We start from the raw sequence: 13,298 nt of genomic DNA on the forward strand, positions 1-13,298 counted from the left end.
GATCGGTTATCTAGTGAAACGATTGGTCATTTCAAAAATAAATAAAAAAGTTTAAGTTTTATAAGCTCAAATGCGCGCCTTGCTCTGTTCTGTGATGCGCGTTCGTGACTCTCCTGTTCGAACTCGCTCATCAAAATGAACAAATCTTTTTTTTGAGTCATTTGGTTCATTCAACGAACGAAATGATTGAAATGACTCAAAAAGATTCTTTCATTTTTGATGAACGAGTTTGATCAAGAGAGTCACGAAATCCTGGAATGTTTTCATCAAATTTCTAATTAATTAATTTCTTTTCGACTGAAGAAAGAATGACATGGACATCTTGGATGACATGGGGGTGAGTAAATTATTAGCAAAAGTTAGTTAAAAGTCAACTACTTTAAAACTGCAGTGCGTAATTTCTGTGTCATAAGTGACACCAAACAAATTTTTCAATTTTTCCATTTTTTCCCCACATTTTTTCCATATCAAAGAGATGGCCCCACCCCTAAAGTCACGCTATTGGTTGAGCTGTTGTCTGGGACTGCTTAAATAAACACTACAATGTTTTAATAGCAATTTAGTATTTACACTGTACACATTCGGGGAGATCAACCTGGAGATTTGTGTACTTGGTTATCTCAGTGTATTTTGCAGTTGGATATTAAAAGCCAACAGTTATGCTAAGCAGCTTTAAACTAATGAGAATTTTAACTCTTTAAATGAATGACCCGTATATAGTATTAATTTTCACAATATACCCTTTCCCTTCCCTAATGGACAGTAATGTAGTAAAAGATGGGCTGGTTGTAGTTTTTGTGGAATTAACTTTTTTAGCATTTATTTGAAATAGAAATCTTTTGTCACATGACTCACATTACAAGTGTCTTTACTGTCACTTTTGATCAAATGAATGTGTCCTTGCTGAATAAACATATACAGAAGTGTGTAAGTCACTCTGATTTAAAAGCTTTTGTATGACTTCTAACTTGCTTCTTTTTCCTTTTCCAGATTTTTATAAGAGCGAAGTCATCCGAGACTCATTGGTGAGTGCTTTTGTTTGGTCATGCGATTTAATGCTTATTATTTAAAATTTGTGAAATGGTAGACGGAGCACAGCATATCACAGCTTAGTAGCGTGGTGTAGCTGAACGTGTTATAGCGTTGCATATCAGCATCGTCTCCATCAGATAATAAAAGTGAATGTCTTTTGGTTTATTCACTAATGTCCTCAATGTCTGTTATGCCTTATGGGACTGCTGAAAAATTAGCAATGGTAGCAATAGCTTTCATAGTTCATTTATGAAACCATTTCCATTCATTTAAGGTGATATAGAATTCACAATTTGACCCATGTGACTGGTTTTGTGGTCCACAAATGACAAATCTACCCTCTCACCTACACAAAAAGGCATTGTCATTTACTTATATAAAATCGAAATGGACTTTTTTTGTGCTCACACCACTAACCTTTCACTTTTGAAACAATTCCTTATTTTAGTTCGCCAAGAAGGCCTCCGAGCCACTGGTCCAGAAACACCTGTTTCAGTTTGTAACTGTTTTCTTTAATTCACATGTAAAGAAAAAATCTTAAAGATGTTTTTTTTTTTTTTTTTTAACTTTTTGATTCAGTTTTATATGTTCTGTTGGTTGTATTTTATCCCAGCTTTTATGTAGTGTTAAAACTGAAACAGGAAGTGCTTCTGGACCAAGTGTTGTTTACATCTTGGTCTTATAGTCCATAGTATATATACTATATATACGCAACAGATAGACCTACCCAGCTCGTATGTAAACAAATCACACGCGGCTGTGTTGATGGCTGATTTAGTCACTGTGATAGACGAGACCAGTAAAGGATAAAAGAACACGGAGGCAACAGGCTACTGCAAACGTTTAGGGGTTTATTTCCATAGGATGGGGTTACAAAAGTAAAGCCAATGCTAACCCAATGGTGGTAAACCAAACATACCAAAAATCAAATAACAAAAAAAATACAATAATGATGGGTCACTGCATTTGACAAACACCTCAAATAATACTATCAAATGACTTCTGTTAATAAATATACTTCTTATAAACAAACAAAAGAAAAGCAAGCAAAATAGTCCTTTGAGTTCCCCCGGAGAAGAAACCGGAAACCGGAGTGGTTGTGGCCCGATCATCGGCCGGAACCATATAAATACGTCCAATGTTTCCGCTCGAACCCCTTTTGATGGTGCACCAGCTCACGGGACTAACGTACAAACAAACAAAAAGAACGGTAAGAATAAACTTAAACGTTAAAGAGTGTGCGCACTTAACTCCAAACGAAAGTTTAAATAAAGTTTATTAAACCAAAATAATGTTGTTGTGTATTCTTTACTGTAAACAAATTCCATGAAATAAAAACTCAAACTGACCTGACCCAGGCTCACCAACAACATCCGCCACAGTCACGTAACGTTACAGGTCTTAACAGCCTTTAGTTACAGCGTTCAGGAACCGTTACTTATGAACTAAATTAATATTGTTATTACTGGTAAAGTTGCCGGGTACCGGACATTTTCTCACCGGTTCCCAACATGCACAGTTGCACACGCATCTGTGCAACTCTCATTGTACTGTAGCCTACATTAGCGTTACATAGAGTTCCGAAGTTACGACGTCACTCTGTAGGCCAAAACGTGGTAGTGATCTATGGGTAGTAAAAGTAGTAAAAAAAAGTTCGTAAAAGTGAAACTACTCTGCCAGGGATTGCATCTAAAACTATAGCATATTCTTTTGGCCTCACAGGAATCATGAATTTATTGAGAAATTCAGGATATGTTAAAAGTAAACCTTGTTCATTAAGCAACTGATTAACATTGAGGATTCCATTGTTGTACCCTGTCTGATTAAAGATTGACTTTTTCTTGTACAAGATATCTTTGTTGTTCCATATGAAGTATCGATGCGGTGAAAAATTGTGTTTGTATATTAATTGCCAAGCCAGCAGTGTGTGCTTATGAAAATTTGCCAATTTAACAGGGATTTTATCTACTGAGAAATTACATTTTAAAAGAAAATGAATGCCACCCAAAGAGTTAAATATGTAATTTGGGAAAACATTCCATATACTATCTTTATTTTTAATAAATTCGATTATTCATTTTATTTTAAACACACCATGCGCCACTAGCTTCCGAGTTGTCCTACAAAGTGACGTCATCACTTCAGCACTCTATTATCTCATCCCATCTCACCAACAGTTTAATACTCGCACATCCAAACGTAGTCAGAAAAGGTCGGGTGTTAATTTCAGGCCCTGTTTGTAATGTATAAATGTATATAATATGTGTATTCAAACATGCTAAAAATACTATTTTAATGAGCTCAATGTAACTACTGTTTTTTTCTGACACACACAACATATTTTCTTCTTTAACCTCTAACCTTCTTGTCCCACTCTGCCTCCTTTTTTGTTTCTTCATTTCCCTTCCTTTACGGCCTTCCTGTTCGTCCTTCCGCTGTTCATTTATGTGATCATGCCTTCATTTAAGGCCCTCTGGTGGTCATGTTGATGGCTGTTTTCAGTGTTTTGTATTTATTTCTGCTGACCTAGTCACTGTGATGGTAGTTTTGTCAGCTGCACATCCTCTTGGAGAAAGACCCTCTTTAGCCTCCAGACTGCATGACGGGAAAGTTTTGCAAATCTGTTTCTGCTGTTAGTCTTTGAAAGCTTGGCGTGCTGCGTCTTTGACCACACTTATGCATTATTAATGAAGTCGATATGTCCAACAGCCTTAATTGCTGGTCTATTTGATCATATATTGGCTGCATTTTTGGCTGTATTAGTTTAATAAAGGGATAGTTCACTTTGAAATTAATTTTTGGTATGTTTTAGCTGTAGATGTAGGTGTCTTTGTTTCCGCAGTAGTTTCAAATTTGATATTTTTAGGTCAAACCGTTTCTGTCTGTCAGTCATAGAATGGAGGTCTATGGTCACCACCTCAAAGAGCACGCACAGAGAAGTCCAAATTGCATTATATGACTGACAGACACGAACGGTTTGACCTAAAAATATCAAAATTGAAACTACTGTGGAAACAAAGACACGTGCATCTTGGATGCCCTTGAGGTAAGATAAAACATATCAAAAATTAATTTCAGATCTGCTAGCAGAGATGTTACTCACAAAGTACCCTTGCAGGGTCAAAAATTAACATGGCCATCCATCGGTACGCACACTCTTTATTTACATTAACACTACATTGCAACGTGAGGTCTCTGCCATGAATCTTTTATTGACAGCTTTGTTGGTTATAATGTAAGGATTCATGTTTTGAGTATATTCTGTCAAATTAAACATGTCTGATTGGCCATTGCGTTCACACTCTCAACAGATATGTCAGTGATTGGCTACAAACATCAACACTCTGAAAATTGTGAAAATTAATACATTGTAAAGCAGTTGGCTATAAACCCTGTTCATGTTTTTTTGCTTGTATATTTTTCAGAACCCGACATGGCGGAGCTTAGATTTTGCCATGCTGCCGGACCTCTTGGACATGTCTGTGTCGTGTTTTGTGGTGAGAATATGGGGTGGGAGGGAAGAACAATACCAACTGCTTATTGAGTGGAAGGTCAACCTAGATGGGCTCAGATACACAGGACAACAGGTGAGTAGTCAAAATGTGTTATATATCTCTTGCTTTCCTTTTTCTATTCTCTACCAAGTATGTTTTGCTTTTCTTTTATGAACATCTAGTTTCCTGAAGTGTTTTGTTCTAAGATTTTATTTAAGTTTTATGAGGGAAAATAAATGTAAATATGTTTCGAATTCCTGAGTAACATTCCAAGTTCAATATGTATAAAATCATACAACACTTTTATGTTTAATTGTAGTAGCGATAATAATTATAATATGTATTATTATATTACACTGTAAAAAATGGCAGTAGAAAAACAGAAAAGGTATTTTCTGCAGAATAGTTAATTAGTTATACCCTAAAACACAATGCAATGCATAATTCAATATATTGGGCAACATACCTGTGAAAAAATCAACATGGAAAATTCCTTCTTATAATGTACATTGGGTCCTTTTTTCATGTCCTATTTTTACTACTAATAATTATTATTATATATAATTGATATATATTTATATATATATATATATATATATAATTGCAACCTCCCAAAACACCCTATCAACAACCTAGCAGCCATCCAGAATACCCTAGGAACCACACAGAACCCTAGTAACCACTCAGAACACCCTAGCAACCACCCGGTACACCTTAGCAACCGCCTAGCAACACCATAGCAACCACCCAGAACACCTTAGCAACCGCCTAGGAACCACTCAGAACACCCTAGCAACCACCTGAACAACATAAATAAGCCATATCTCCACACCAGATCATCGTACAGACATGTTTGTTGACTCGTATGCTATCATGTACCACACTCTAGCAACCGAGTGATGAGTTTTGCCACTGCAAGCACAGCATCACATTTTCTTCTGGAAATGTACATTCTAGTTAATGTATATAATTCTGTAAATTCTGCTTCAGGTTCACATCACATCCCAAAAATCCTTTAACATTTCTCTTTTCTTTCAGATTCGCTCCAGAAATCCAAATGAGATCATCTTTGGACTGAATGACGGCTACTATGCAGCTGAGTTTGATCAGAAGGTATTGTTCAAACTCTTGGTATGGGTTTCAAAATAAATTCCAGACTATCTTCAAACCTTGTCATCTATCAGAGCTCGAATTCACTTCTATCTCTTGGGTTTTTCAACCTGTAGAATCTTTCACATGGTGAGAAGAAACTCTTTGTGAAGCTCATGGACGGTTTTCTTTCCCACAGGAGAATTCTGACAAGAAGAAGAACAGTTTGCTCCAGGTGGACCAGAGCTCTGTCAGAAACTCCTACAGTGTTTTCTCTTTACTGAGGTGAGAGAAGACTCAATGGAATATATCATGGAAAAAAGGCCTTTTTACCTTTTATTTTACTTTAACATTCACAATGCAATCAAATCCTATGCAAGTGTAGAGTATGGCCATTTCTGTACAAAAAAATATGTTCATGATTCATTTTTTCTTTTGTCAAATCAACTTAAATAATTTATGCCGTTCAGATAACATAATATTTTGAGTTTCTAATGATTAAATCAATCTCCTTCATTGTATTAACTCATTTTTTCCATTTCAATGAACTTACATTTTTAAGGCGACCTGTTTACTTCATTTTTTAAGTTAAACCAACATTTTTTTTACACTGTACAATTGCCATATATAATTAAAAGTAAGATCTCCTTTGATTAATGATACATCTGCAGTACTTTGACTGTATTGACACACTGTAAAAAAAATATGTTCATGATTTGTAATCACAATTTTTTTTCTTTTGTCAAATCAACTTAAATAGTTTATGTGGTTCAGATAACATAATATTTTGAGTTTCTGGTGATTAAATCAATCTCTTTCATTGAATTAACTCAATTTTTCCATTTCAATGAACTTATTTTTTTAAAGTAACCCGTTAACTACATTTTTTAAGTTAAACCAACAATTTTTTTTACACTGTACAATTGCCATATATAATTAAAAGTAAGATCTCCTTTGATTAATAATACATCTGCAGTACTTTGACTGTATTGACACATCGCTGACCATTGCGAAAAGAATTTGAATTTCGTTCCTACAGGACTAGCATTTGCTCTTAACATATGTTCAGCTCCAATTTGAAAGTTACTTTCCAGAATTGTATTATCTTCCAATTTGAAACCCAGAAGCAGTTCCCATCTTAGACAAAAGCTCCTTTCCTTGTCCGCCAGATAGCGCTCTGTGTTTTTTTTCCTCTTTCGAATTGGACCCCTGCTGCAGGGTGGCGTCTCGTTCTTCAGCCAAAGATGACTGATGTTTTTGCCGTCTTGGATAACCGTAATCCTTGGATGAAAGACCTGATGGATGAGGAGAGCAGGAAATCAAGGAAGAAAAATTAGTCCACCCTTGTCAGGGTATTGGCAGACCTCTCCAAACCCAGTGAAGTTGAATGTTGGCTCAATGTTCTGCTGTAGCTTTGTTGCACCACTAGATGGCAACAGCTCTCTGCTAATACTAATATGTTTTGTAACGAAATGAAACCTGAGAGAAGGGAGGCACTTTGGAGAGGGTTAATTAACTGACACACTTCCCGTATTCAGATTTTTCTGTGTGAACACATCTGCAGGATTACAACATTGAAATGACATCTATCTAAAGAATGTCTTTGATCCCACAGATGTTAAGAAACACACAAGCACCCGTTTTCCCGAACCTTCATTCATACGCACCTCAATGGGCATGTGCAGATTTTGTTGTGTGGATATAGTGGGGTGATATAGAGTTAGCAGGAGGCTGACGCTCGTGTTTCTGAGTCTCTTGGTAGTCTTGACTATGAGTCCGAAATCTTATGCATTGGTCGCATATTTGTATAAACGCACGACTGACGGAAACATGCATGGGATGCATTATTCTATCTTTTTTGTAACTCTTATTTTGAGGATATTTGTGTGGAAAATGAACAATGGCAGAAAAAATTATGATTCGTTCCAACAATTGAACAATTCCTCTTAACCATTCCAGGTCCCACTTTATATTAAGTGTCTTTAAGAACTATGTACTCTCATTGAAAAATAAGTAAATAATGTTGTATTGTAAAACACTTCTGCTGCTATTGAGGTGTGATACGGGTAAGGTTAGGGACAGGTGTGGTGGTATGGGTAGGTTTAAGGGTAGGTTAAAGTGTAAGGGATGGGTCAGCGGTGTAATTACAGATGAAATTACATAAATTAGTTACAGCTGTAATGACATGCTTGTATTTTTAAAATATAAGTACAATTTAAAAACATGTGTGTACACAATAAGTCCATTGTATCAAATTATTCGTTTCAATGTAAGTGCATAGTACTTAAAGCCACTTAATATATAGTTGGACCCAGTTCTTTTAGAGATAGATAGATGATAGATAGATAGATAGATAGATAGATAGATAGATAGATAGATAGATAGATAGATAGATAGATAGATACTGTAGATAGATAGATAGAGAATTTAAAACTATACTCGAAAAGGGTGTTTACAGTGGCTTTTCAATGACTTTACAGTATTTTTTAGAGGCAGCATAAATGCAATCCATTCATAAATAAATAGTCCTTAAATGTATAAAAAACAACAATAACTAATCAAATAAAAAATGGTAACATCTCATTCATTTATTTTATAAAATACCACTGAAAAACTGCTCAATGTGGTTTTTTAACTACACGTTGTTACATTGGTAACTGCAAAGAACTGACCTAATGAGTCATTTTTTTTCAGTAATCTGATTACACTGGCTGCACTAGGCTATATGATTTTGATTCACTAAAGTGAACATGCACACAATAGTCATTCACTGAATCAAATTACACTGGCTGCACTGTGTGTTTTTGATTTACTAAAATGAACCTGCATATAAGATTCATTCACTGAATCAGACTGCACTGGCTGCACTGTGTGTTTTTGATTCACTAAAGTGAACATGCTCATAAGATTCATTCACTGAATCAGACTGCACTGGCTGCACTGTGTGTTTTTGATTCACTAAAGTGAACATGCTCATAAGATTCATTCACTGAATCAGACTGCACTGGCTGCACTGTGTGTTTTTGATTCACTAAAGTGAACATGCTCATAAGATTCATTCACTGAATCAGACTGCACTGGCTGCACTGTGTGTTTTTGATTCACTAAAGTGAACATGCTCATAAGATTCATTCACTGAATCAGACTGCACTGGCTGCACTGTGTGTTTTTGATTCACTAAAGTGAACCTGCATATAAGATTCATTCTCTGAATCAGACTACACTGGCTGCACTGTGTGTTTTTGATTCACTAAAGTGAACCTGCATATAAGATTCATTCACTGAATCAGACTACACTTGCTGCACTGTGTGTTTTTGATCCCCTTAAAAGAACCGGTTCATACGGTTTATTCTTTCTGAAATTGGACTATACAGGTTTGTATCTGTTAAATCGCTTTAAAATACCAGATTCATGAGAGTCATTATTTTCAGAATCAAATAACACAGTAGGATGTTTTTGATTCACTTAAAAGTGCTGGCCTCATAAGAGTTATTTCGTTTGGGAATCAGACTACATTTTGTGTGCTTGATTTCACATTAAAGAACAGATTAATTAGTGCCATTCATTCGGAAATCGGACTAAACTGGCTTATGTTTTATTAAAAAGAACCAGTTCATAAGGGTCATCTCTCTATAATTGGACTATACTTGTCTGTTTTGTAATTTCATTCATCGTAAAATTTAGTTTGATTTGCTTTTCTGTTTTGCCGTCAATCTTCTGTGTGTTTCAGTTAGACGGACAGAAATACAGAGAGAAGAAACGGTTGGTGTGTAAAGTCTGTACAACTCTTGGCCAAACTCCTTGTGTCCGGGTTGAATGGGCGGATGGCGGCGGTGGTTATCAGCACTTAGGAAACATTTGGTTTGATTGACAGTGCCGTGTTGTCAGCGATTAACTCAACCTGACGATCTTTAAGTAGGAATAATACAGAGAGGAAAAGAGGAAAAACAAGAAATCAGAGTAGTTAGTCTTCTAATAAAATGAATCATTAATCTGAAGAGAAATGTTTCCTCTCCATGTGCGATTTATGCTACTCTAGGGTGGGCAGCCCGTCAGTCATGCTTTAACGGGCCACTCGTGGGAAAAAAGTGTGATTCGGTGATCTAAATCAGTCAGAGTTGTTGTAAGGGGTGTTTTCTTTTGCATTTGTTTTATGATTGTGTGTTAGTGGGCCAAAGTAGCTTTTTGTCTTTGGAAAAGGTGTTTGCTGTTTCTCCTGGTTCTTTGGTTCTTGGTTCCTTCCCGTATTTTCTTATTCAGGAAATGTTCTCAGTGTGGCTTATGTAAGCCAAAGGAAAGTCCTGCTTGCGTATGAATTCAACTTTTTATCTCCCATCACCCCCTCTCAGCTGGTTCATACTGGGAATAATCAACACATGATGCTTTCCAAATCCTTTTTCTATCATAACTAGACTAGTATTCTTTGTAACATGACTAAATCTAATATTTCACTCAAGAATCATACATCAATATTTTGGGAGAACTATTCTTTTAAGATGTTCAGTTAGCTCAAAATTATTTTAAAGCATTCCATGTTCTTTTTTTAAAGGAGTAGTTCACTTTTGAAAACTTTTGCTGATAATTTACTCACCCCCATTTCTTCCAAGATATCCATGTCTTTCTTTCTTCAGTCGAAAATAAATTAAGGTTTTGGATGAAAATATTCCAGGATTTTCTCCATATAATGGACTTCAATGGGAACCAAACGGTTCAAGGTCAAAAAGACACTTTCAGTACAAACTGCAAACTGTTCAAAGGGCTTTAGACGATTCCAGATGATGAATAAGGGTCTTATCAAGCGAAACGATCGCTCATTTAATAAATAAATAACAAAGTTTAAGTTTTATAAGCTCAAATGCTCGCCTTGCTGTGTACTGTGTGACTCTCCTGTTCGAACTCGTTCATCAAAATGAACAAATCGTTTTCCGAGTCATTTGGTTCATTCAATGAACAAAACGAACAAATTGACTCGTAAAAAGATTTGTTCATTTTGATAAACGAGTTCGAACAGGAGAGTCACAAACGTGTATCACAGAACAGAGCAAGGCGAGCATTTGAGCTTATAAAACTCAAACTTTGTTATATTATTTATTAAATGAGCGATCGTTTCGCTTAGACCCTTCACCGCCTGGAATCGTTTAAAGCCCTTTGAACAGTTGGCAGTTTGTTCTGAAAGTTTCTTTTGGACCTTGAACCGTTTGGTTCCCATTGAAGTCCATTATATGGAGAAAAATCCTGGAATGTTTTCATCAAAAACCTTAATTTCTGTTCGACTAAAGAAAGAAAGACGTGGACATCTTGGATGACATGGGGGTGAGTAAATTATCAGCAAAATTTTTTTCAAAAGAGAACAACTCCTTTAAGATGGATTCCCCTCACTCTCCCATCAATAAAGTAGCAAGTGAAGAACAGTGGCGGCGTTGTACGGCAAAGTTCAGGGAGTAGAGTGTGACCCGGTGGTTGCTGCGGTGATAAGCCTTTCCTGCTTTTAGCGCCTTTCAACAGGTCGACGGGTCGTACGCTCCCCCGCCGAAGGGCATAGTTCTGGACCGGATTATCGGGTACGGCTTTAGCAGCTGGGTTCATGCTAGCCCCTTAAAACCCTAAAGCAACAACCTTCAGGACCGGTAACGCCTGCCATGCCTTACGGAAAAACAAACTCCTCCTTAAGCTCCGCGTCGCCTGGCTGAAAATGGATGCTAGTGTTTTGGTCTCTCAGGGCTTTGTGGGAGGCTGTGGTAATAATAGTGTAGAGGGATATTGGAGCCCTGCTTATAGGGAAGCTTTAATAAAGGGATAAAAGCGCATCAGCTTCTCTCCATCACCTTCTACACATTGAAGATCTTTTTCAGAACCTTATTGCCTACACTGATCAAAAGTTTGGGGTCAGGATGATTTTTTTTAATTTTTTTTATTTTTTATTAAATAAATGAGTACTTTTATTCTGCAAGGACACGTACAATTTATCAAGAGTGAGGGAAAAGAGTCTAGGCATTTATGTATAATGATACAATCAATTCTATTTCAAATAAATCTTTCTATTTGTCAAAGAATCCTGAATAAAATCATGGTTTCCACAAAAAATATTTATATTAATATTATATTTTATATATTTATAATTCATTAATTGTAGGGGTGTAACAATATATCGCAATACTAAAATACGTATCGATATACATCGAGGATAGTTACCCCAAAATAAAAATTACTCTGTGAGGAAAAAATTCTATTTTTTCAGAGTTTTAGTGTCAGTACTACATTAAACTACTATATATAATGATGATTATGATATATAATAATGAAATGGGGGAATATTTGTGGGCCCTAATAATGCCTGATGTCTTATGTAACCCACAGACTTAACTTTACCCCGGTTGAGCCAAGATATCCGTTAAACTGTTTTTGAGCAAAGATGATGTCATGGCGAGGTGTCAAAAGGATTGGTCGTCTCTCGGCAAAGACCAGGCAGGAATGTCAGCGCCCAAAATATTTCCATGGTGCACAATCTTATCTGTCCCTTCAGTACTGGAGACAATGGCGAGTCCTGAGGTGTGTGTAAACGGAGGCGTGTGTTGACATTCTCCCGGTCTGAGCCGCAGGTAGGGGTCCACTGTAGATAGTTGCGTGTTTGTTTTCTTTTCCGTTCAGGCTCACATCCCTTCGAAGTTGTTTGCACTCTAGATTTTTTCCGTGTCGTGTCACTTGTTCATTGTGCAATAAAAGTGTTTTTGTTTCTTTTTTTTGTGAAGGATATTTGGACGCAGGTTAACAGATGTGTTGTGTTTTCATAAGCACAACCCAGTGTGTTTGATTCCTTTGCACAAACTACACACATTATCTTTGATTTATGTACTGCGAGTGTAATTATTAGCCTACAGTGAAATCCAGATCGATCAGTGACACTTCAGGTATAATCATAGCAGTGGAATGAGTGCAATGCAGGATGAGAGTATTGTTCGAGCATTAGTTTATACTGGATCGAAGTTTTCCTTTAGGTAAATTACACGTGATATGCAAGCAGATCTGTGGCTTTGGCAGTTGTGCGTTGTGTTTGACTAAGTGTGTATTTGTGTGTGACCCATATCTCCAGGAGGGAAAGAGGACGTGAAGGAATTGCAAAGACAACAGAAGACTGGCTGTCACCTGATATAAGGGCATTTATCAGCATTTATCCAAACATAAAAAGAGACAGAAAACATTTTTCATCCCTTCATTTTGTAGATACCAACCAGACAGACTGTATTTCATTTCCTTTCTTTGTCTTTTCCACTCACACTCATACACACACGAAGCGATCCGGGGAATGTTCAATTGAAGCGGTTGCTTAAAATTGAAAGGTCAAATGATATGAAAGGCATTCTTTTGATTTTAAAAGTACATTTTTGTAAAAATTAAAAGTTTTATCTGATGTATAAATGTTGATAAATTGCGTTGTACTTCTTAATTAAATTTTTAATTTTATTAAAATGGAATGAAACCATCATTTGTTAGATAAAATATAAAAGATATATAAATAGAAGAGCATGCTAGCTTTTAATCAAAGCTTTTTTAATCAAAATGTGGATATTTGGTAATCTAGCCCAAACTTTGACAACTAATTGAAATATAAATTATATACAAATACAACTTTACTGAAAAAAAAAAAAAAAAATTAAAATGGCACTGTTACAGTCAGGAGAAAT

At 36.1% G+C, this 13,298-nt stretch overlaps 1 protein-coding gene across 1 annotated transcript in view; it reads left to right on the forward strand.

Moving 5' to 3' along the window:
* uvrag (UV radiation resistance associated gene) overlaps positions 1–13,298 on the forward strand; it is a 114,409-nt gene that overhangs the window by 6,631 nt on the left and 94,480 nt on the right. Inside the window, exons 3-6 of the mRNA XM_039677630.2 lie at positions 991–1,025; positions 4,458–4,619; positions 5,565–5,639; positions 5,815–5,900. Of these exons, the coding sequence (XP_039533564.2) occupies positions 991–1,025; positions 4,458–4,619; positions 5,565–5,639; positions 5,815–5,900 (358 nt within the window). The remainder of the gene's footprint in view (positions 1–990; positions 1,026–4,457; positions 4,620–5,564; positions 5,640–5,814; positions 5,901–13,298) is intronic.

The sequence above is a fragment of the Pimephales promelas genome, chromosome 23 (assembly GCF_988280905.1).
Source record: "Pimephales promelas chromosome 23, fPimPro1.hap1.1, whole genome shotgun sequence".
Lineage (NCBI taxonomy): Eukaryota > Metazoa > Chordata > Actinopteri > Cypriniformes > Leuciscidae > Pimephales > Pimephales promelas.